Source organism: Oncorhynchus kisutch, linkage group LG12 (assembly GCF_002021735.2).
Source record: "Oncorhynchus kisutch isolate 150728-3 linkage group LG12, Okis_V2, whole genome shotgun sequence".
NCBI lineage: Eukaryota > Metazoa > Chordata > Actinopteri > Salmoniformes > Salmonidae > Oncorhynchus > Oncorhynchus kisutch.
The window spans coordinates 54,942,717-54,967,730 of NC_034185.2; the positions used below are offsets into that span (position 1 = coordinate 54,942,717).

The following is a 25,014-nucleotide window of genomic DNA, read 5'->3' on the forward strand; positions in this document are numbered from 1 at the left end:
CGTCTACCCAAAGGTTGCGTGTTCGAATATCATCATGGACAAATTTAGCATTTTAGCTCATGTTTAATAATGAAATTACCTACCAAAAGGAAAGAAAAACTAACTGCAAATATTTAATACTTTGTAGCTACTTTGCAACTACTTAGCATGTTAGCTAACCCTTCCCTCGACACTAACCTTAACCTTTTAACTTAACCCTAACCTAACCCTAAACTTAAGCATTTTAGCAACTTTGTAAATACTTACAACTTTTTAGCTACTTTGCAACAACTTAACATGTTAGCTAGCTCTTCCCCTAACCCCAACTTTAACCCCTAACCCTAACCCCTAGCATAGCTAACGTTAGCGTTAGCCACCTAGCTAACATCAGCCACAACAAATCAAACGTTTAGCAAATCCTTATCCTTGGTGATCACTCACCAAAACAGCAACATAAAACACAGCGAACATGAAAACACAGCAGCACCTACAAAGACGCCACCGGAACAAGTGTGATTAACTTGTATTATATAGGTTGACATCCCATAAACCTTATAATAAATATATCATCCTCAATTGATATAGATGGAACAAACTTTAACTAAGCGGCTAGCATAATACAATACAGTTTAACAGTGTGTGTTTAACGAATCCATGAAAACTATTTGAGATTCTCTAGCTAAGTGAAGAGGGGCCACTTACAAGACTGTAAAGGGGTTTGGAAATCCTTCAGTGTGGCTTGCATCTCAAAGTATTAGAAGAGCCCTCAATGAATTTGAGTAGAGACCCTGCAGAGCAGAGCACTCCAAACTGCGCTGATCTCTCTCTCTCTCTCTCTCTCTCTCTCTCTCTCTCTCTGTCTATTCAATTGCAATTCAAGTGGCTTTATTGGCATGGTAAACATATGTTTACATTGCCAAAGCAAGTGAAATTTCTAAACACAAGTGGAGAAAAAAAACCAATAAAAAGTGAACAGTAAATATTACACACACAAGTTCTCTCTCTCACGCTGATGATGCTATACTCATGTTGGGCAGCGTTTCTGCAAATTATTTCGTTCTAAATTACAACACCGAACCCACACAAATCTGGTTAAATGAAGTATAAAGCTAAGCTTAAGACATATGGCAGTGCCCCGTGGCGTGGATTACATAAATAACTCTATATAATAGTATATAATAATATATTATATACTTAATATGTCAGGTTTGAGATTATAAAACCCCACTTGCATTATGAAATTGATTGTTATGGGTTAAATAAAATCTGTAAATCTTTAGTAGCGGCCACAGAATGCACCTTGCAAAAGTTTGTAATAATGGCAATACAGGGAAATGAATCGTATCCTTGGGGTTTGATAATTGGTAAAAGTGTTGACTCATGGCGATTTTTAGCATAGTTCTGCTATATAAATATGCAGTACAGTCAGTGTACAACCACTGAAATACAGCAAGGACATGTCACTCTGTATGTTGAGTCCACAAGGGATTCGTCTCCAAGAGAAGGTGCGCGTGTCCCAACTCATGTTTCTAGTAGTAAATTGCAGCTATTCGGTGGAGAAACAGACTGAGCTGCTGGAAAGAAAAAACGCATGCAGGGGGAGGAGGAAAATCTAGTGACACCGTGAAATTGCATTAAACATGCCATTCTCTGCTCCGAGGACGTTCATGCTCCCCAAACTCTCATCTGCTCGCTGGATGGATGCCGCCGCCGACACAGAAGTTTGACGCAGCTTTAGTTTCACGGAGAAAAGAACGGCCTTATTTACCTGTCACCATCTCACCATCATTTCTATGACAGTGGTCTCACGAACATTCGGATATCTGATGCGCTATTAATTTTCTTTTGAGGAAACAGAACTCGAGAAAGAGCGCTTGACCAAAAGAGGTCAATAAATAAGGAGTACGTTTTTTTGCTCCGGATAAAGACATCTAAAATGCACTTATTTGGAATATCTGTTCTCCTTGCCAATTCAGCGATTCTCTACGCAAACCTAGCCAGTGAATCGAGTCATGAATTCAGTCATGACTATTATGATTATGATCAGGATCAAGGGGATGCACCGGTACGTATTTGGATACAAGTGTTCTATTTAACGCATCCCATTTACATTACTTTATGCATTACTATTATGCATTACTATTATGCATTGTAAATTATTCAATTGATATTCAAACACACTTTAACATTATATTGGGGCATGTGGGAAGGAGTGGAGGGTAGGCAAGTCATAATATTTGACATAATAAGTCAAGCCATAATGCAAGTCATAATATTTGACATAATAAGTCAAGCCATAATGCAAGTCATAATATTTGACATAATAAGTCAAGCCATAATGCAAGTCATAATATTTGACATAATAAGTCAAGCCATAATGCAAGTCATAATATTTGACATAATAAGTCAAGCCATAATGCAAGTCATAATATTTGACATAATAAGTCAAGCCATAATGCAAGTCATAATAAGTTGGCGATGATGTAAGTTACTGAACATTCACTACCGTACAGCATGTAGTGAACATAGACATCACTGAAACAAGGGGGCACATCAACAGGAGGTCCTTTAATCTGAACTTTTAATGGGGAAATGGGGAAAAGGCTCAAAATACATGGCATTTGATTTACTAAGCATGTACCTTTTCAATGAATGAAATCATAGACAGGATAATATTTATCTCCAGTATGTTCCCTCTCACAGCTGAGGGGGAGGGGAGGGGGGGAGTCGGCTATCATGGATGAGAGGGAGCGAGAGAGCAGTGAGAATTCCTCACAGTGAAAGGATGAAAAGGAGATTAAAGAAAAGCACTTTCAAATTAGCAGAAGAAAGGGGGGTGGAGGCAGGTGTCACTGTGTGTGTGTGTGTGTGTGTGTGTGTGTGTGTGTGTGTGTGTGTGTGTGTGTGTGCCTCAGTGTTTGTGTGTGTGTGTGCCTCAGTGTTTGTGTGTGTGTGTGCCTCCGTGTGTGCCTCCGTGTGTGCCTCAGTGTGTGTGCCTCAGTGTGTGTGTGTGTGTGTGTGCCTCAGTGTGTGTGTGTGATGTGTGTGCGTGTGTGTGTGTGTGTGCCTCAGTAAGTGTGTGTGTTCCTCAGTGTGTGTGTGCCTCAGTGTGTGCCTCAGTGTGTGTGTGTGTGTGTCTTGGCGTGTGTTCCTCAGTGTGTGTGTGTATGTGTGTGCCTTGGTGTGTGTCCCTGAGTGTGTGTATGTGTGTGTGTTCCTCAGTGTGTGTATGTGTGTGTGTTCCTCAGTGTGTGTATGCGTGTTCCTCAGTGTGTGTGTGTATGTGTGTGCCTTGGTGTGTGTCCCTCAATGTGTGTATGTGTGTGTGTTCCTCAGTGTGTGTGTGTTCCTCAGTAGCAGTAGGAGATAAGGAGACAGGGATAATCTTAAACACGTGGCTATTTGATCGTATAATATGACACTTAATTGGAGGGATTAACACTGCTACTAGTTGACTTTTAGTGTCTCAAATGAGCCTGCAGCTGTAGATGATGCACTGAAAACACAGGTTCTCATTCTTAAACTCTCTTCTCCTTTCTCTCTCTCTCTTTGTGTGTGTGTGTGTGTGTGTGTGTGTGTGTGTGTGTGTGTGCGCCTCGGTGTGTGTCCCTCAGTGTGTGTATGTGTGTGTGTTCCTCAGTGTGTGTGTGTCTCAGTGTGTGCCTCAGTGTGTGTGTATGTCTCAGTGTGTGCCTCAGTGTGTGTCTGTGACTCAGTGTGTGTGTGTGTGTGTTCCTCAGTGTGTGTGTATGTGTGTGCCTTGGTGTGTGTCCTTCAGTGTGTGTATGTGTGTGTGTTCCTCAGTGTGTGTGTGTGTGTGTGTGTGTGTGTGTGTGTGTGTGTGTGTGTGTGTGTGTGTGTTCCTCAGTAGCAGTAGGAGATAAGGAGACAGGGATAATCTTAAACACGTGGCTATTTGTTCCTATAATATGACACTTAGTTGGAGGGATTAACACTGCTACTAGTTGACTTTTAGTGTCTCAAATGAGCCTGCAGCTGTAGATGATGCACTGAAAACACAGGTTCTCATTCTTAAACTCTCTTCTCCTTTCTCTCTCTCTCTCTGTGTGTGTGTGTGTGTGTGTGTGTGTGTGTGTATTCAGTAATGATCTTGTTATGTACTCCCATTGGCTCATAAAGGTTATTTACAGTAATACGTCTGTATGACCTGAAAAAACAAGATTTCCTGTCTGGATAGTTTCACTTCCAGTACCTACCTCTGATAATAAGTAGTATCATAATGACTTATGAAATTCACTGTGTAAATAAATGACCTCATATGCCATACATTTAGAAAATCTAATGAAAACATTAAACACCTCCCATAGGGACTGGTGTGATTGGTCTGAGTGTGTGTGTGTGTGTGTGTGTGTGTGTTTGGGTGTATGTAATCACAGTTATGTTAACCCCCTGGAGTCGTTATTAAATTAAATGTAATTAAGATAAATTTCATCGGAATTCAAGGACAACATGTTCAACCGTACTTTAAAAAAAATGCAAGTGGGAGGTATTTATCCTACGATGACTATGGTTAGGATACAGCGGTGAATATTTGTCCAATAACTACACTGGAACCCAGACCATGTGTGATTTTATAGTAAGAAACACATCCTGTGCAGGTTCAGTGTGTCTACCTCTTCAGTACTGTAACTACACTTTACCTCACCACACACACACACACACACGTCGAAGTGAAACATCCACTTCGAAAGAGTACTGAGGATGAATGGCTGTTCTAATGGGGCTGGAGAGTAGAACAGGGCTGGGTTGAGAGGGTTGAGAAGGGGTACGCCCATGGGGGGTGAATAGGAGTAGGGTAGGTGCTGTTAGGGATAAGAGGGGCGGCTGTAATTTGTGGTCACCTTGAGGTTTGGATCAGACCTCAACCCAACCGTAGCGTAGACCTTTGTGCATGCCGGTGGGTCTGTCTCAATAGTCTGGTCTGGATAATTGGTCTGGAGCTATTTCATGTTGAAATGTTGATTGCTTTGTGACTGTTTGCTTTATCACACACAGACACACACACCTCTGTAAGGGGGGCTCTTGGTGGTGTAAGTACAGGAGGCCTGGGTGTTTGTGTTACAGTTGGTGAAGAATGCAGGGTGAAAACCTCCTGAGGCGATGAAGCGTACGGACCTGGAGTGTCAGAGAGTGGCTGTGGGATAGGGTCCATTACCTACTGCTCCCTAAGACAATGGACCTGACCTGGACTTAGCACTTAGCCTAGCTTCCCACTGTGTTGTTAAGGGGAATCCCTCTGGACATTGTAAGATAGGGCCCCTGTATAGAGACATCCCCTAGCTCCTAGCCCAACATTTACCCCCTAGGCCAGTACCCCCTGTATAGAGACATCCCCTAGCTCCTAGCCCAACATTTACCCCCTAGGCCAGTACCCCCTGTATAGAGACATCCCCTATCTCCTAGCCCAACATTTACCCCCTAGGCCAGTACCCCCTGTAGAGACAACCCCTAACCCAACCTTTACCCCCTAGAGCACTTCATGTAGATGTGGCAGAAGGGGCTATACGTGCAATCAATATGGTTGTAGCTCCACCTCATCTTCTAGTCGGGTAGATGTGATTTTCACCATATTTCTTACACCTATAATATGGCATGTAGCAGACAATTTTATCCGAAGCAACTTGTTTGCATACATTTCATGTTTGGGTGGTCCGGGGTGTCGAACCCACTACCCTGGCGTTACAAACACCATGCTCTACCAACTGAACTACAAAAGACCACTAGCCAGTCCTCCCAGATACACTCAAGAGACTAGGTAGGGAGTGGGAGTTAAGGAGTGTTTCCTGTCTTCTCCATGACAGTCAGTGTAGTATGTGAAGAGACTAGGTAGGGAGTAGGGGTTAAAGGCTGTTTCCTGTCTTCTCCATGACAGTCAGTGTAGTATGTGAAGAGACTAGGTAGGGAGTAGGGGTTAAAGGCTGTTTCCTGTCTCCATGACAGTCAGTGTAGTATGTGAAGAGACTAGGTAGGGAGTAGGGGTTAAAGGCTGTTTCCTGTCTTCTCCATGACAGTCGGTGTAGTATGTGAAGAGACTAGGTAGGGAGTAGGGGTTAAAGGCTGTTTCCTGTCTTCTCCATGACAGTCAGTGTAGTATGTGAAGAGACTAGGTAGGGAGTAGGGGTTAAAGGCTGTTTCCTGTCTCCATGACAGTCAGTATACTATGTGAAGAGACTAGGTAGGGAGTAGGGGTTAAAGGCTGTTTCCTGTCTTCTCCATGACAGTCAGTGTAGTATGTGAAGAGACTAGGTAGGGAGTAGGGGTTAAAGGCTGTTTCCTGTCTTCTCCATGACAGTCGGTGTACTATGTGAAGAGACTAGGTAGGGAGTAGGGGTTAAAGGCTGTTTCCTGTCTTCTCCATGACAGTCGGTGTAGTATGTGAAGAGACTAGGTAGGGAGTAGGGGTTAAAGGCTGTTTCCTGTCTTCTCCATGACAGTCGGTGTAGTATGTGAAGAGACTAGGTAGGGAGTAAGGGTTAAAGGTTGTTTCCTGTCTTCTCCATGACAGTCGGTGTAGTGTGTGAAGTAATCCGTTGTTCTCGTAAACCCAACAGTTAGAACCCAGGTGGAAGAGATTACCTCACAGCTGCTTTCCTCAGCTCGACGTTATCTCTAGGTTATCTCTGTTACACAACCCACCTGTCCCAACTCCTGGTCTTACGACTGGATATCACTTTCAGCACTTTATCCGTTTTCACCAAGAAAGAACACCGGGTCAGAGTATCAAATAGGAGCTAGATGAGTCGGTGACATACGGTTGTAGGGTTTGTATGTGGCTTAGGCAAAGGGAGAGAGGGTCAAAGTTCAGCCGTCCTTTGAGTTAGGACACTGTTGCAATTGAAGTCAGTATTACAAGAGAGCTGTCACGTTTATGGACAAACTAGCCATTTCAATGTGGTTATGAATGGTCTACAATGGCAAGTATTTGAGTGCCTGCCAAAATGAAGAGGGAAAAACCATGTCAAAGGTTCAGTGGAGTATATAGGAGTCCCAAGCACTGGAATACAATAAGAGGACAAACATATAAACACATACAGTATATACAAGGCATTTTTCTATAGAGGATGTTGATGTTGCTTTAACAATTGAGTTAATGCTTAGACCTCCTTAATGTATACATGCCTGTACCCACCCAGGAGTACAATGCTCTCACTCTCTCCATCTCTCTCCCACACAAACACGTTATTCTCTCTCAGTCTCTCTCTCTCGCTCTCTCTCTCTCTCTCCCTCTGTCTCTCTCTCTCTCTCTCTCTCTCTCTCATTCTGCCTCATTCAGTCTGTGCTACTAAAGCGCCACTAACGACCCCCTCGTAAACCCAGGCCGTATGGTGAACCTTATGAACAACAAGCAGTCAATGATCCTCAGTTGAATCCTCAGTGTGTCCATATGTCTGTGACAGTAGCACAGTGGGAAGCCTTTGACTACCAGTACTGTGTGCATGTCTGCTACTGAACCCTCCAGCTCCCTCACACAGCAGCCAGCAGGTGGTAGCTCATAACAAAACTAGAGCTGACATACCGTAAGCTAGGATCAACATCACTGTCAGATGTATAGCTGTGTGCTAACTCTGTCTGGTTAATGTAAAGCTGAGAACAGAGAGAAGAATGTATTCCCATGGTCCTCCAGGACAACTAATGGTGCCTCTCTGACACTCTCTTGCCCTCGCCTCACCAACTTCCTGGAAACAGTGCAGTCAAGAAGAGGCCAAATGAGTTCACGGTCCTCAGAAGAAGTTCTGGACGTTTTCAAAACACATTTATCTGCAGTGGAGACCCTTTAGTTCAGCTCACGTGAGCTGGAAATGAACGGTAGCCGCAGTGCCAGGTGCTTAGGGTGTAATGTGACCAAACAATGCTTAATTCATATTGTTAAGATGATGCAACAACTGTTTCTTGATTTAATGAAGGCTGAACGCATTTTCTCTTGAAGTGCCCCCTACAAATATGGTGCCTAATTGGTGCAACAACAAAAAAACAGCAACTTGCTTTGTGTTTGCTGTTTGATGTTAGCACCAGCTAGCAGTGATGTTATGCAAGTCTCATTTCTTCCTAACATCGAACATCTGCCTTCGTGGGATTACTGACAGGGGCTGTCACTGCGTACAGGTGTAATCCTATCAGGGCAAACATTAATTCACTAATCTGCCTCTTCCCCCACGTTTCCTGTACCATGTTTGACAAAGACCAGAACATCCCATAATAATGGAGGTACTGAACCGCCAAGGACTGTTCCATTCTTTTCACAACCTATTTGGATGAATGCTTTAACTAATAAACGCAAAATCTCTCACAACACAAAAACAACAAACCCGGGCTAGAGAGTGTCAGTATAAATATGGACCTTTTAGCACAGTATCACCTACCACAATACTACACCGCCTGTCACTACAAAGCTTCAGCGTTTATTTGTCACGTGCACAGGAGACAGCAGGTGTAAAACAGTACACTGAAATGCTTACTTGCGAGCTACTTCACAGCAAATCAATATCAAGGTGAGGGAAAATAATGTTCAGGAAATAATACAGAATGAAACAGTAAGAAAACACACAAGAAATACAGAGAAAGTAACACAGAATATAGAAGCTATATTTGCCCAGTTAAATAAAGGTCAAATAAATATTCAATATATACATACTGAATGTACAAAACATTAAGAACACCTTCCTAATATTGAGTTGCATGGACTCTACAAGGTGTCTAAAGCGTTCTGTAGGGATGCTGGCCCATGTTGACTCCAATGCTTCCCACAGTTGTGTCAAGTTGGCTGGATGTCCTTTGGGTGGTGGACCATTGTTGATACACACGGGAAACAGTTGAGAGGGAAAAAAACAGCAGCGTTGCAGTTCTTAACACAAACCGGTACGCCTGGCACCTACTACCGTACCCTTTTCAAAGGCACTTCAATCTTTTGTCTTGCCCATTCATCCTCTGAATGGCACACATACACAATCCATGTCTCAATTGTCTCAAGGGAAAGTACAAATCCTTCTTGAACAGGTCTCCTCCCCTACATCTACACTGATTGAAGTGGATTTAACAAGTGGCATCAAATAGGGATTCACCTTGTCAGTCTATCTCATGGAAACAGCAGGTGTTCTTCATTTTTTATACATTCAGTGAATTGAGCCTGTAGCTTAAAAAGACCGATTTTGATGGGGATTTCTGCATTATGTTACCTAGATTGAGGTAGGGGTGTGTCAATAGACTCTTAATGATTAATTATATATGGCAAAATAGGAAATGTATTATAGTAAATGAAGCAAACACAGATTTTTACAATAATTCCAAATATTTATCACGAGCTGAACCATTTAGAGATAATTAAAAATAAATTCCTAAGCACAATTGAACCAGGCGCTGTAGACTGGAGCGTCCGTAGAGTCAGTGCAGCAGGCTGAATGCTTGACGTTCCTAGTATACCTAACATCTTCAGACTGAAGAGTAAAGAGTTGGATTAGACTCACAAAGGACATACAAAACTCCCAACTCCCATTCTCTGCAGTGGGGAGATTGAATGGGGGTCAGTGAAGTTAGAATGCATCGTGAACAGGCTCAGTTCAGGCTACTTGTTGGTAGCAGACATTGTATAAAGCGGTGCTCCTGAGCTCTTCAGGTGTTAACATTTAACCTGTTTCTCATTGTTATACTGACCCTGGCTCTCTACAACAGGTCTTTTCTGACTAGGAAAATGAAAGCAGATTAAAGAGAACGTGAAAGGTGCCCAGTTTGTTTTTCTGTGGTGATTAGATAATCAGATCCAACTCTCTGTAGTCAGAAATGTGTGCTAGACATGGTCATGGTCCTTGATTTCAAGCAATTTTGCTATGATAACATCTTAGTGTTTGAGAATATCTTCTGGAAGGAGATATTACATATTATGCAGCATTTCAAAGCTGGACAGAAGTCTACAGAGACCGCGATAGTCTACAGAGACCGCGATAGTCTACAGAGACCGCGATAGTCTACAGAGACCGCGATAGTCTACAGAGACCGCGATAGTCTACAGAGACCGCGATAGTCTACAGAGACCGCGATAGTCTACAGAGACTGCGCTAGTCTACATCTTACCGCGTAAGATGTAGCCGGAGCAGAAGGCAAACGGTTTACGTGCCCCCAACCTATTGTGTTTTTTTGTTCATTTATCTGCGTTGTTTGTAACTTATTTTTGCACTATTTTTGTACATAATGCTGCCGCTACCGTCTCTTATGACCGAAAATAGCTTCTAGACATAAGGACTGCGATTACTCACCACGGACTAGCAGAATCCATTTTCTCTTTCACTACTCTGACGGAGGATATACGGCTCCCTCGGGAACAGGCCCCGACCCCAGAGATCTGCGTGAAGAAGAGGCAGAGAAAGAGAGGCCGGTGTCGGGCTTGCCTTCTGATGAGTCGGAGGCAATCGAACTCCCCTCAGTTCTGCTTGTTACATGCAATCTTTGGACAATAAAACGGATGAGTTATTGGGAAGATTAAACTACCAACAGGACATTACAAACTGTAACATTTTGTGCTTCACGGACTCATGGCTGAATGACGACAATATCAACATATAGCTGGCTGGTTATATGATACACCAGCAAGATAGAACAGTGGCGTCTGGTAAGACAAGGGGCGGCGGGCTATGTATTTTTGTAAACAACAGCTGGTGCACAATATCTAAGGAAGTCTTGAGCTTGTGCTAGCCTGAGGTAGAGTATATCTCATGATAAGCTGCAGACCACATTACCTACCGAGAGAGTTTTCATCTGTATTCCTTGTAGCTGTTTACTTAACACCACAGTCTTAGGCGGGCACTAAGATAGCATTGAATGAGTTGTATTTCGCCATAAGCAAACAAGAAAATGCTCACCCAGAGGCGGCGCTCCTAGTAGCCGGGGACTTTAATGCAGGGAAACTTAAATCAGTTTTACCAAATTTCTATCAGCATATTAAATGTGCAACCAGAGGGAAAAGAACTCTAGACCCCCTATACTCCACACACAGAGACACATACAATGCTCTCCCTCGCCCTCCATTCGGCAAATCTGACCATAATTCCATACTCCTGATTCCTGCTTACAAGCAAAAATTAAAGGTAGAAGCACCAGTGACTATATCAATAAAAATGTGGTCAGATGAAGCAGTTGATAAGCTGCAGGACTGTTTTGTTAGCACAGACTGGAATATTTTCCGGGATTCCTCCAATGGCATTGAGGAGTACACCACATCTGTCATTGGCTTCATCAATAAGTGCATCAATGACGTAGTCCCAACAGTGACCGTACATACATACCCCAACCAGAAGCCATGGATTACAGGCAACATCCGCACTGAGCTAAAGGCTAGAGCTGCTGATTTCTAGGAGCAGGACTCTAACCCGGAAGCTTATAAGAAATCCCTCTATGCCCTCTGATGAACCATCAAACAGGCAAAGCGTCAATACAGGACTAAGATCGAGTCGTACTACACCGGCTCTGACGCTCGTCGGATGTGGCAGGGCCTGCAAACCATTACAGACTACAAAGGGAAGCACAGCCGAGAGCTGCCCAGTGACACGAGCCTACTGGACGAGCTAAACTACTTTTATGCTTGCTTCAAGGCAAATAACACTGGAACATGCATGAGAGCACCAGCTGTTCTGGAAGACCGCGTGATCATGCTCTCCGCAGCCGATGTGAGTAAGACCTTTAGACAGGTTAACATTCACAAGGCCGCAGTGCCAGATGGATTACCAGGACGTGTACTGCGAGCATGCGCTGACCAACTAGCAAGTGTCTTCACTGACATTTTCAACTTCTCCCTGTCTGAGTCTGTAATACAAACATGTTTCAAGCAGACCACCATAGTGCCTGTGCCCAAGAACACTAAGGTAACCTGCCTAAATGAATACCGACCCGTAGCACTCACATCTGTAGCCATGAAGTGCTTTGAAAGGCTGGTCATGGCTCACATCAACACCATCATCCTAGAAACAATAGTAACTGTAATGTGCATACCGACCCAACAGATCCACAGATGATGCAGTCTCTATTGCACTCCACACTGCCCTTTCCCACCTAGACAAAAGGAACACATATGTGAGAATGCTATTCATTGACTACAGCTCAGCGTTCAAAACCATAGTCCCCTCAAAGCTCATCAATAAGTTAAGGACCCGGGGACTAAACACCTCCCTCTGCAACTGGATCCTGGACTTCCTGACGGGCCGCCCCCAGGTGGTAAGGGTAGGTAACAACACATCCGCCACACTGATCCTCAACACAGGGGCCCCTCAGGGGTGCGTGCTCAGCCCCCTCCTGTATTCCCTGTTCACTCATAACTACATGGCTTGGCACAACTCCAACATCATCATTACATTTGCCGATGACACAGCAGTCCTGATCACCGACAACAACGAGACAGCCTATAGGGAGGAGTTCAGAGACCTGGCCATGTGGTGCCAGGACAGCAACCTCTCCCTCAACGTGATCAAGACAAAGATGATTGTGGACTCCAGGAAAAAGAGGACCGAGCACGTCAACCATTCTAATCGATGGGGCTGCAGTGGAGCAGGTTGAGAGCTTCAAGTTCCTTGGTGTCCACATCACCAACAAACTAACATGGTCCAAGCACACCATGACAGTGATGAAGCGGGCACGACAAAACCTATTCCCCCTCAAGAGACTAAAAAGATTTGGCATGGGTCCTCAGATCCTCAAAAGGTTCTACAGCTGCACCATCGAAAGCACTGGTTGCATTACTGCCTGGAATGGCAACTGCTCGGCCTCCGACCGCAAGGCACTACAGAGGGTAGTGCAAACGGCCCAGTACATCATTGGGGCCAAGCTTCCTGCCATCCAGGACCTCTATACCAGGCGGTGTCAGAGGAAGGCCCTAAAAATTGTCAAAGACTCCAGCCACCCTAGTCATAGACTGTTCTCCCTGCTACCACATGGCAAGTGGTACCCAAGCGCCAAGTCTAGATCCAAGAGGCTTTGAAACAGCTTCTACCCCCAAGCCATAAGACTGCTGAACATCTAGTCAAATAGCTACCCAGACTATTCGCATTGCCAACCCCGTCCCCGTCCCCCACAACACTGCCACTCTCTGTTGTCATCTATGTATTGTCATTTAATTAACTCTACCTACATGTACATACTACCTCAACTATCCGGTGCCCCCACACATTGACTCTGTACCGGCACCCTGTATATATTGTTATTTTACTGCTGCTCTTTAATTACTTGTTACTTTTATCTCTTATTCTTATCTGTATTTTTTAAAATTGCACTGTTGGTTAAGGGATAGTAAGTAAGGTCACTGTAAGGTCACTGTAAGGTCTTCACATGTATTCTGCGCATGTGAATAATACAAATTTGATTTGATTAGTCGACAGAGACCACAATGGTCCCGGAAAACATCAATAGCAGGTGACGAGATCTGCCTTTCATAACTGCACCAGTGTTCAGCCCGTCTCATTTTCTTCTCTTCCCTGTTCAGCCTGTTCTGTTCACATATGGAAGTACATCTAATCTCCTACATGTGTTTTACCACTTCTCAAACAGTAGCGTAGAAGAGCATCCATCAGCTGAAGTTTAATTAGAAAAGAGAGAGCCTAGAGAGGGAAGGAGAATGAGATGTGGAGGAGATGTGGACTTTAACCTCCCAGCCTCTCCTCCTAAACTCTTGGCCTCTCTGCGTTGACTTTGTGCACACGCCTTTAAATGCAGTCCTACAGAACCGAGGTGATTGGCGGTTTTATTCATACCGCCAACATAAGGACTTGCCATTTGGAAGTGCACAAAGGTGGTAGAGGTGCAGAGAGAGGAGAAATCCCCCATTAATTCTTAGCCTGGTTTCCTTAAGCTCTGCCGGCTTAAAGAAAGGGTTCATTTCAAATGTCCTGGACCTCAAACAGAGGAACGGAGCAGTCAGAGGGAAAAGATTTACCGGTCGACTGGAGAAGACCCAGGCTCATATTAGATAGTATCTCTTGATTGTGGCAGTATTACTTTCGAAATGGAATTCAACCAATAATTTCTCTGACTACTGCTTTATAACCTAAGCCTGTCATGGTACATGTGACAAACGAAGTCCTCCATAGTGGTAATTTCAGTGGGTACACCAATTTGATTGACTTTTGTTACAAGTTTCACAATCAACTGTTCTGTTTGACTAATCTCTATTGTTCTGTTTGTCATACCCCTCAGAAGGCAAAGGGTCCTCACAAGCTTCCCTGTTTGTCATGGGTACATGTTTAGGGGCCCCAGTAACTCTGAATGCACTGACACCGTGACTAAACAAGAGGGCTAGATAGGTGGTCTCCTCATCGGGAGTAGCAGAGTGTGCATATAGACTATCTGTAAACTGGTTTGGAGACAACAGGTTAGCTTAGAAGTCTTTGTTTAATTGAGAACTCACTGAGGCAAGACGTTTGTTTAGAAGAGGAGTGTGAGCTGCATGACTGGTCTGAAGTTACGACAGTGACACACCCGTACTCACAAATGAGCGCACACATATAAACGCAAGCACACACACAACAACACACACACGGCTCTGCGCTCCTAAGTCAGCTTACACCACGACCGCCAGCGTGCAACCGCAGCACTCCAAGCGCTAAAACAACAAGTCGTGACGTAATGCCCTCGCGGCCAATCCCGCTAAAAGCGATGAGCTCTGGGGAGCGGGCTACCTCTGTACTGTATCAGCTTAGCGCTTCCAACTGCTCTGTGAAAACAATTACAATTAGACATCTGTGAGTGTAGTTCAAATTTTCACACAAGTCTCTCTTGACAATACACGAAATTCAAGTTATTCAAGTGTATCTCAAGGATTTGCACATACAGGACCTGCCCTTTCAAGAGAAACCAACAGGTTTCTCTCAGACTCGAACGAGGACAATTAGCATAGAACAGTTTTACACGTTTTCTCCTGTCCTATACATTGAGGTTTTCCCTCGTCCTTCAACTTGCTGAAGTATTTGAAAGTTGAGATTAAGTTGGAAACACTCAGCATGCATTGGTAGACCAGTGTTGGAATCATGGCTTGAATGGATCTAGCTTTTGTCAAATGTACATCAAAAGTAGTTTTTTGTGCATTTCAGCTAACCCAGTGCAGGCTAGCTAACCCAGTGCAGGCTAGCTAACCCAGTGGAGGCTGGAGGCTGATGTGTGGGGATGTAAAGTCGGCCAGGCAGAACACCCTGGAAGGGGAGCTCAGAAGGTGGGCTATGCTACATCAGGCTCTAGTTCCCGGTGGTCCTATAGAGCCAGATAAATAGGCTGAGCTGATTGCTTTATTGCTCTGCAGAAACCCTAAAGCAAGCAGCCATTCACAGATAAACATGTCTAATCCCACTAAAAACACATCCCTCATGTCTGTCAGATATCTGCGAAACGAATCTGCAAATCTGTCAAAGAGGAAGGGTGACAAAATGGAAGCCAGTTGAGGATTACAAGATCAGTGTTCAAAATCCATTTTCCTCCAAGTTCTTCTGCAAAGCTGATTGTATCTGGGCAATTACTCAATAATAGTTTATTGGGGTTTTCAAGGCTAATCCTATACTATGTACATTAACACTGACTATGATATTTGATTGGCTCAGACTTTGCACAGTGCCAGTTTTACATCTAATGACTATAGCAGCTCTAGCGCTAGGAATGGAAGAAGGAAGAAGGCAAGTGGGTGAGAGAGTGTGGAAGAAGGAGGGTGGAATGATGCTGGCCTTGGGATGAGCTGTAGCGTGATGTACATGAGGAATTATTGGAGTCTTCCTACCTACCGGGAGACATTTCAATCACGCCAGGTCTGCATCCCAAATGGCACCCTATCACCCAGTGATGACAGGGTTCCCATAAGGCTCTGGTCAAAAGTAGTGCACTAAAAAGGGAGTAGGTGCCGTTTGAGAGGCAGCCCAGGAAATGATTAGTGATGAATAGCATTATTCAAATGAAACCTGGGGTCTGTCTGGGTTCAGGTCTGCTGAGCGGTCCCTACATGATGATTTGTATCTCAGTTCATTTCGGGTCCATATCAGTAGAATAGGACAGATATCCCTGATATTGGCTAACCCTGCACACCAGATGGATGGAGGCATGGCGGTGCATGGGGCCCTCTCTTCCCCTTCCAACTCCTTCCATCTATATTGTGGTGGGAGTCTGCTCAGCCATCCAGAGCTGGTGTTTGTGCTGTGTAGCTAAGTAGGTGGAGTCTGGTGTGTGTCCTGTCTTACTGTAGCAAGGTCAGTGGAGTCTGGTGTGTGTCCTGTCTTACTGTAGCAAGGTCAGTGGAGTCTGGTGTTTGTCCAGACTTACTGTGGCTAGGCCAGCTCCCCCAGTGCAGTGCTCTCTAAACCTGTCCTGTCTTACTGCAGCTAGATCAGCTCCCCCAGTGCAGTGCTCTCTAAACCTGTCCTATCTGTCCTGTCTTACTGTAGCTAGATCAGCTCTAGTGTAGCTAGATCAGCTCTCCCAGTGCAGTGCTCTCTAAACCTGTCCTGTCTTACTGTAGCTAGATCATCTCCCTCAGTGCATTGCTCTCTAAACCTGTCCAGACTTACTGTTGCTAGGCTAGTCCCCCCAGTGCAGTGTTCTCTAAACCTGTCCTGTCTTACTGTAGCTAGGTCAGCTCCTCCAGTGCAGTGCTCTCTAAACCTGTCCTGTCTTACTGTGGCTAGATCAGCTCCTCCAGTGCAGTGCTCTCTAAACCTGTCCTGTCTTACTGTAGCTAGATCAGGTCCCCCAGCGCACTGCCCTCTAAACCTGTCCTGTCTTACTGTAGCTAGATCAGCTTCCCCAGTACAGTGCTCTCTAAACCTGTCCTACTGTAGCTAGATCAGCTCCTCCAGTGCAGTGCTCTCTAAACCTGTCCTGTCTTACTGTGGCTAGATCAGCTCCTCCAGTGCAGTGCTCTCTAAACCTGTCCTGTCTTACTGTAGCTAGATCAGCTCCCCCAGTGCAGTGCTCTCTAAACCTGTCCTGTCTTACTGTAGCTAGATCAGCTTCCCCAGTACAGTGCTCTCTAAACCTGTCCTACTGTAGCTAGATCAGCTCCCCTAGTGCAGTGCTCTCTAAACCTGTCCTGTCTTACTGTAGCTAGATCAGCTCCCCCAGTGCAGTGCTCTCTAAACCTGTCCTGTCTTACTGTAGCTAGATCAGCTCCCCTAGTGCAGTGCTCTCTAAACCTGTCCTGTCTTACTGTAGCTAGATCAGCTCCCCCAGTGCAGTGCTCTCTAAACCTGTCCTGTCTTATTGTAGCTAGATCAGCTCCCCCAGTGCAGTGCTCTCTAAACCTGTCCTGTCTTACTGTAGCTAGATCAGCTCCCCCAGTGCAGTGCTCTCTAAACCTGTCCTGTCTTATTGTAGCTAGATCAGCTCCCCCAGTGCAGTGCTCTCTAAACCTGTCCTGTCTTACTGTAGCTAGATTAGCTCCCCCAGTGCAGTGCTCTCTAAACCTGTCCTGTCTTACTGTAGCTAGATCAGCTCCCCCAGTGCAGTGCTCTCTAAACCTGTCCTGTCTTACTGTAGCTAGATCAGCTCCCACAGTGCAGTGCTCTCTAAACATGTCCTGTCTTATTGTAGCTAGATCAGCTTCCCCAGTGCAGTGCTCTCTAATCCTGTCCTGTCTTACTGTAGCTAGATCAGCTTCCCCAGTGCAGTGCTCTCTAAACCTGTCCTGTCTTACTGTAGCTAGGTCAGCTCCCCCAGTGCAGTGCTCTCTAAACCTGTCCTGTCTTACTGTAGCTAGGTCAGCTCCCCCAGTGCAGTGCTCTCTAAACCTGTCCTGTCTTACTGTAGGTTGGTCAGCTTCCCCAGTGCAGTGCTCTCTAATCCTGTCCTGTCTTACTGTAGCTAGATCCACTCCCCCAGTGCAGTGCTCTCTAAACCTGTCCTGTCTTCCTGTAGCTACGTCCGGAGTGGTATACAGTTGAAGTTGGAAGTTTACATACACCTTAGCCAAATACATTTAAACTCCCATTTTTTCACAATTCCTGACATTTAATCCAAGTAAAAATTCCCTGTCTTAGGTCAGTTAGGATCACTACTTTATTTTAAGAATGTGAAATGTCAGAATAATAGTAGAAATAATTATTTATTTCAGCTTTTATTTCTTTCATCACATTCCCAGTGGGTCAGAAGTTTACGAACACTCAATTAGTATTTGGTAGCATTGCCTTTACATTTTTTAACATGGATCAAACGTTTTGGGTAGCCTTCCACATGCTTCTCACAATAAGTTGGGTGAATTTTGGCCCATTCCTCCTGACAGAGCTGGTGTAACTGACTCAGGTTTGTAGGCCTCCTTGATCGCACACGCTTTTTCAGTTTTGCCCAGACATTTTCTATAGGATTGAGGTCAGGGCTTTGTGATGGCCATTCCAATACCTTGACTTTGTTGTCCTTAAGCCATTTTGCCACAACTTTGGAAGTATGCTTTGGGTCTTTGTCCATTTGGAAGACCCATTTGCGACCAAGCTTTAACTTCCTGACTGATGTCTTGAGATGTTTCTTCAATATATCCACATAATTTTCCTCCCTCATGATGCCATCTATTTTGTGAAGTGCACGAGTCCCTCCTGCAGCAAAGCACCCCAACAAAATGATGCTGCCACCCCCGTGCTTCATGGTTGGGATGGCGTTCTTCGGCCTGCAAGCCTCCCCCTTTTTCCACCAAACACAACGATGGTCATTATGGCCAGCTCTATTTTTGTTTCATCAGACCAGAGGACATTTCTCCAAAAAGTATGATCTTTGTCCCCATGTGCAGTTGCAAACCGTAGTACGGCTTTTTCTATGGTGGTTTTGGTGCAGTGGCTTCTTCCTTGCTGAGCGGCCTTTCAATTTATGTCAATAAGGGACTCGTTTTACTGCGAATACAGATACTTTTGTACCTGTTTCCTCCAGCATCTTCACAAGGTCCTTTGCTGTTGTTCTGGGATTGATTTGCACTTTTCACACCAAAGTATGTTCATCTCTAGGAGACAGATCGCATCTTCTTCCTGAGTGGTATGATGGCTGCTTGGTCCCATGGTGTTTATACTTGCATACTATTGTTTGCACAGATGAACGTGGTACCTTCAGGCGTTTGGAAACTGCTCCCGAGGATGAACCAGACTTGTGGAGGTCTACAATTGTTTTTCTGAGGTTGATTTATTTGTATTTTCTCATGATGTCAAGCAACGAGGCACTGAGTTTGAAGGTAGGCCTTGAAATACATCCACAGGTACACCTCCAGTGGACTCAAATGATGTCAATTAGCCTATCAGAAGCTTCTCACGCCATGACATATTTTTTCTGGAATTTTCCAAGCTGTTTAAAGGCACAGTAAACTTAGTGTATGTAAACTTCTGACCCACTGGAATTGTGATACAGTTAATTATAAATGAAATAATCTGTCTGTAAACAATTGTTGGAAAAATTACTTGTGTTGTGCACAAAGTAGATGTCCTAACCGACTTGCCAAGACTATAGTTTGTTAACAAGAAATTTGTGGAGTCGTTGAAAAACAAGTTTTAATGACTCCAACCTAAGTGTATGTAAACTTCCAACTTCAACTGTATATGTAGATATATGAATATGGTTCTGGCCAGGTCCATTTCCTCAGTACAGTGTTCTCTAAGCCTGTCCTGTCCTACACTAGCTAGGCCTGTTCTAGGTCCATTACAACCTGTTCTTTGTCTCTAAGCCTGTCCTGTCCTACTGTAGCTAGGCCTGTTCTAGGTCCATTACCTCCTGTTCTCTGTCTCTAAGCCTGTCCTGTCCTACACTAGCTAGGCCTGTTCTAGGTCCATTACCTCCTGTTCTCTGTCTCTATGCCTGTCCTGTCCTACACTAGCTAGGCCTGTTCTAGGTCCATTACCTCCTGTTCTCTGTCTCTAAGCCTGTCCTGTCCTACTGTAGCTAGGCCTGTTCTACGTCCATTACCTCCTGTTCTCTGTCTCTATGCCTGTCCTGTCCTACACTAGCTAGGCCTGTTCTAGGTCCATTACAACCTGTTCTCTGTCTCTAAGCCTGTCCTGTCCTACACTAGCTAGGCCTGTTCTAGGTCCATTACCTCCTGTTCTCTGTCTCTAAGCCTGTCCTGTCCTACACTAGCTAGGCCTGTTCTAGGTCCATTACCTCCTGTTCTGTCTCTAAGCCTGTCCTGTCCTACACTAGCTAGGCCTGTTCTAGCTCCATTACCTCCTGTTCTCTGTCTCTATGCCTGTCCTGTCCTACACTAGCTAGGCCTGTTCTAGGTCCATTACCTCCTGTTCTCTGTCTCTATGCCTGTCTTGTCCTACACTAGCTAGGCCTGTTCTAGGTCCATTACCTCCTGTTCTCTGTCTCTATGCCTGTCCTGTCCTACACTAGCTAGGCCTGTTCTAGGTCCATTACCTCCTGTTCTCTGTCTCTAAGCCTGTCCTGTCCTACACTAGCTAGGCCTGTTCTAGGTCCATTACCTCCTGTTCTCTGTCTCTAAGCCTGTCCTGTCCTACACTAGCTAGGCCTGTTCTAGGTCCATTACCTCCTGTTCTGTCTCTAAGCCTGTCCTGTCCTATACTAGCTAGGCCTGTTCTAGGTCCATTACCTCCTGTTCTCTGTCTCTAAGCCTGTCCTGTCCTACTGTAGCTAGGCCTGTTCTAGGTCCATTACCTCCTGTTCTCTGTCTCTATGCCTGTCCTGTCCTACACTAGCTAGGCCTGTTCTAGGTCCATTACCTCCTGTTCTCTGTCTCTAAGCCTGTCCTGTCCTACACTAGCTAGGCCTGTTCTAGGTCCATTACCTCCTGTTCTGTCTCTAAGCCTGTCCTGTCCTACACTAGCTAGGCCTGTTCTAGGTCCATTACCTCCTGTTCTCTGTCTCTATGCCTGTCCTGTCCTACACTAGCTAGGCCTGTTCTAGGTCCATTACAACCTGTTCTTTGTCTCTAAGCCTGTCCTGTCCTACACTAGCTAGGCCTGTTCTAGGTCCATTACCTCCTGTTCTCTGTCTCTATGCCTGTCCTGTCCTACACTAGCTAGGCCTGTTCTAGGTCCATTACCTCCTGTTCTCTGTCTCTATGCCTGTCCTGTCCTACACTAGCTAGGCCTGTTCTAGGTCCATTACAACCTGTTCTTTGTCTCTAAGCCTGTCCTGTCCTACACTAGCTAGGCCTGTTCTAGGTCCATTACCTCCTGTTCTCTGTCTCTATGCCTGTCCTGTCCTACTGTAGCTAGGCCTGTTCTAGGTCCATTACCTCCTGTTCTCTGTCTCTATGCCTGTCCTGTCCTACTGTAGCTAGGCCTGTTCTAGGTCCATTACCTCCTGTTCTCTGTCTCTATGCCTGTCCTGTCCTACACTAGCTAGGCCTGTTCTAGGTTCATTACAACCTGTTCTCTGTCTCTATGCCTGTCCTGTCCTACACTAGCTAGGCCTGTTCTAGGTCCATTACCTCCTGTTCTCTGTCTCTATGCCTGTCCTGAGGGTCTAATAAATATGGATGAAAGTAATGGCTGTAACAGATGCTACACGTGTAATTCCTGTGTTTGTGCAGGTAGCTAGTAGTGGGATCAGGCTATGGAGAAAAATACCATATCCTGCTTTAGCAGCCTTCTGTTCCACCTTGCCTTTGGCTACATGCCATTCCATAATCTCTTATCCCCATTTAGCAGTAATGGTTCCTCCTCATGTACAGACCGTGGATGATCTGCAGACATCAGAGATATTATGGTTCGTCATGGATCTGTTTTGGTTTGAATATTTAGTGGTTTCACATCTGGGGCTATAACATAATGTCGTCAGATCAAACTACAGATGACTGAATGTTGGATCTGACTTGACCCAAAGAGGATATGCCTTGGTTTTAAAGGATCTGTTTCGTGAGTTTTCATCGAATACAATTCTTTGTTTGGTTTCAAATAAAAATACTTTTATTTGGGAAGTCGAAGACTATTCAGTTTTAAATTGTTGGATGGAGTTAACAGAGTAAGTTACTATCACAAGTTAAGGACAGGAATAGTTTGAGGTTTTCCTGTCACTCCGTTGACATCAAATACATCATTGTAAATAAGCATTTGTTCTTAACTGACTTGCATAGCTAAATTTAGGTTAAACTATCAGGCCTATTACTTATTGGCTACTGCTATAGCATTTTTTCCAAACCAGGATGCTTGTTTGTTCTTAAGGGAACCATTTTCAATCGGTTATTTTACTTTCAATATGACTCATATCATTAGATTATACGGTTTGGACATATTAGGAAATCTTTAATTCACTATTTTTGCAATATCGATGAGTCACTGTCTGACTTTGGCAGTATTTTGACTGTGTTTTTATTGATTATGACATCACTTTTGGGAATGGAAAAATCTTGTCAGGCGGTTTGCTCACTAAGTGTCACTCTAATGCAGAACATGCCATCAGGCTCCGTCTTTAGGCAGTGTTAAACAGATACAAATGGACCATACAGTATCATATACTCCCCATGGCAATACATTCATGGTAATATATTTGAAGAGGTAGATTCTAGTTGATTCCTGGCAACACGGATTAAATCCCTGGCCCTGCAGGTGAAGGGAAGAGAGGAATTCCAGGCTCAGATTGAAATGATTGTTTTGGGCTGCTGGATCCTGGATTTTAGAGGGGAGGGGGGACGGGGGCTTGCCTGGTACCCATAAACCTGCTCTGCTCTGCTTAGTCAGAGGAAGCACACACACTGCTCCTTCACCGTCCAGCCCAGGCTCAGGCTGTGGTTTATACCTGTCATCATAGGAAATACCTAGAGCCGTACTGTACAGTATAGGATGTAGCAGCCTTCCAGTAACTCAGTACTGAGGCCATTACTTGGGCCACAGGTTTCTCCTGTTCGTTACAGAAAGTAACTCCCACGCATAAGATTCCATCTTGACATTGTTTAATTGTCCATTTTCCCTGACTAGGGGAATCTCACAGCCCTGGTTGTAATCTATGCAACCAGGGACTGGAGTTTTTCCTGGTCAGATCACATGGTCAGGGAAAACTCCTGGCCCTAGCCACTCCCTCCTAATGGTGTCAATTGAACAATTGAAAGTCAGTTAAATTTGCAATACTGTTAAGAGGTAATTCAAGTGCAAAGACAACAGCTTTTATGTTTGCCTGGTAATTGGAACCACACATGCTGATGATTAAACCACACTGGCATGTTATTACTGTCATAGTGGTCAGGAGGATTTCCTGTGCCTGCTTGTAGTGTGGCAATACTGTTCCATGACCATCCCTCAGTCATACATTCACCTTCCTGTGCCCGTGGCAGTGCATTCCACTAACAGCAGAGATTCGTCCAAAATGGCACCCTATTCCCTATATAGTGCACTACTTTACTGCACTATGAAGGGTATACTGTGCCATTTTGGATGAAGACCAGGACTGACAAAAAATGAACTTTGGCTGAGGTTTTATGTGTTACATTTTGAACATTCTTTTATCCGGACTGTATGTCTGTCCGAGCGGTAATTCATATCCTGTGACTTCCAACTTTCACCCCACGAACCCTAGTCAACAGTGGTCAATGTAAGTGTCATCAGTGGGATTGCTTGGCAGAGTTCTAAACTGCATGGAACAAATGAAAGTGATGTGTTTTGTGGTGGACATGATTCATTTTAAGCTTTTTACTGCAGTGGGCTAAATCAAGGTCACACAGTGTTTCTTGGTAGTCTTAAACAAATCTACTTTGAAACAAAGTATACACCTCACAAACATGGTTATGGGCTTAAAAAAAAGAAGACACCTGTACCATGTCAGATATAGAGTTGAAACGTATTACCATTTTGAGTTTGCATCCCAATAATATACTTTATATACATCAAAATAGACTGAAATATAACACAACTGTTTGACATAGAAACACCGGAATTATTGGCGTGATTTAAAAACAAAAGTGTATTAATTATGAAAAATAATAATAACAGTCCATCCATGAGGCCACTAGGTCATTTGACTGCAGGAAAGGGCTACCTAACGAATGTTCTGCCTTTCTACTGTACTATACTGTCAAGTGTCTACTGCCTGGTGGATGCATTCCACTGTGGATCCTTACTCTCTGTTTCCATATTGGTCTTCTGTACTCTGTGCTCCCATGTCAATAGTAAAACAACAATGGGTTCTATTTCTAGTTAAACGGAATGTTTAGTTGGAGATACATTTGTTCATTGTTTGCCTTTGTCTTACTTCAAATTGATTTAAGACGTCAGATGCCTCTTTCCCTAGTGAAAGAACGTGAGGGTGGACCAAGGTGTGAATAAGCTTACACACACACACACACACACACACACACACACACACACACACACACACAGTGTCTATTGTTTCTGGTAGGAAGCCGACCATTGCGTGTTATCTCTAGAACCATTGACAACTAACACATGAAAGGAGTCTAATACAATAGTCTTGTTCAGGCTTTCTCTGGTGTTTGAGTTTCCTGAATAAATCAAGGGGAAAATGGCCGCTTCCTACAAGGAATTGAATTCTGCCTCTTCAACTGATACTTTGATGAGGAAGCAGTGCTCGGGAGAGAGATGTTGCATGTCTAGAGGACCAGAGTTGAGCACCACCCGCTGTACAGGCGGTACACTATAGATTCCAATATATGAACGACTCTAAGGTTCCACTTTAACCTGATAGAAAGGTCAAGCTCTTTCTCTCTTTGTTTCTGGATAATGTCAATTACAGAGGAGCTGAGGTCGTATTGTCAGTTAACTGTTGGCGATAAAGGAGTAAAAGATGGAACTGCTGTTCCATCCCGTTATCTGCTCTGCCTTGTTTATTAAGTCATGACATCTGATGTCAAAGCAAAGGCTTGAACCCATGTCTTAGGTGGGTATCAGAGTCCCACAAGCATTCCCTGGACTGAATAATACAGCCAGTATGTTTACAATCTGTCAATTGTCTGCGAACTGCAAAACACGTCCCCTTTCAGTTCAACCCTCTTCCTTATCGTTTGGGTGAAATGTTTGCAAACAGCGCATGGCTCATCTTCGAAGACAAGATGAACTAGACAAATCAACATATTATTAAGTAACCTTCTCTGGAAACAACTCAACTAGGGAAAACATAATGGTT

General features: G+C 44.4%; 1 protein-coding gene across 1 annotated transcript in view; it reads left to right on the forward strand.

Moving 5' to 3' along the window:
• The first annotated feature begins 1,470 nt into the window (after positions 1–1,470).
• Positions 1,471–25,014, forward strand: part of LOC109901284 (vascular endothelial growth factor C) — a 53,395-nt gene continuing 29,851 nt past the window's right edge. The window contains exon 1 of the mRNA XM_020497331.2: positions 1,471–2,044. Coding sequence (XP_020352920.1) covers positions 1,916–2,044 — 129 coding nt within the window. The 5' untranslated portion in view covers positions 1,471–1,915. The remainder of the gene's footprint in view (positions 2,045–25,014) is intronic.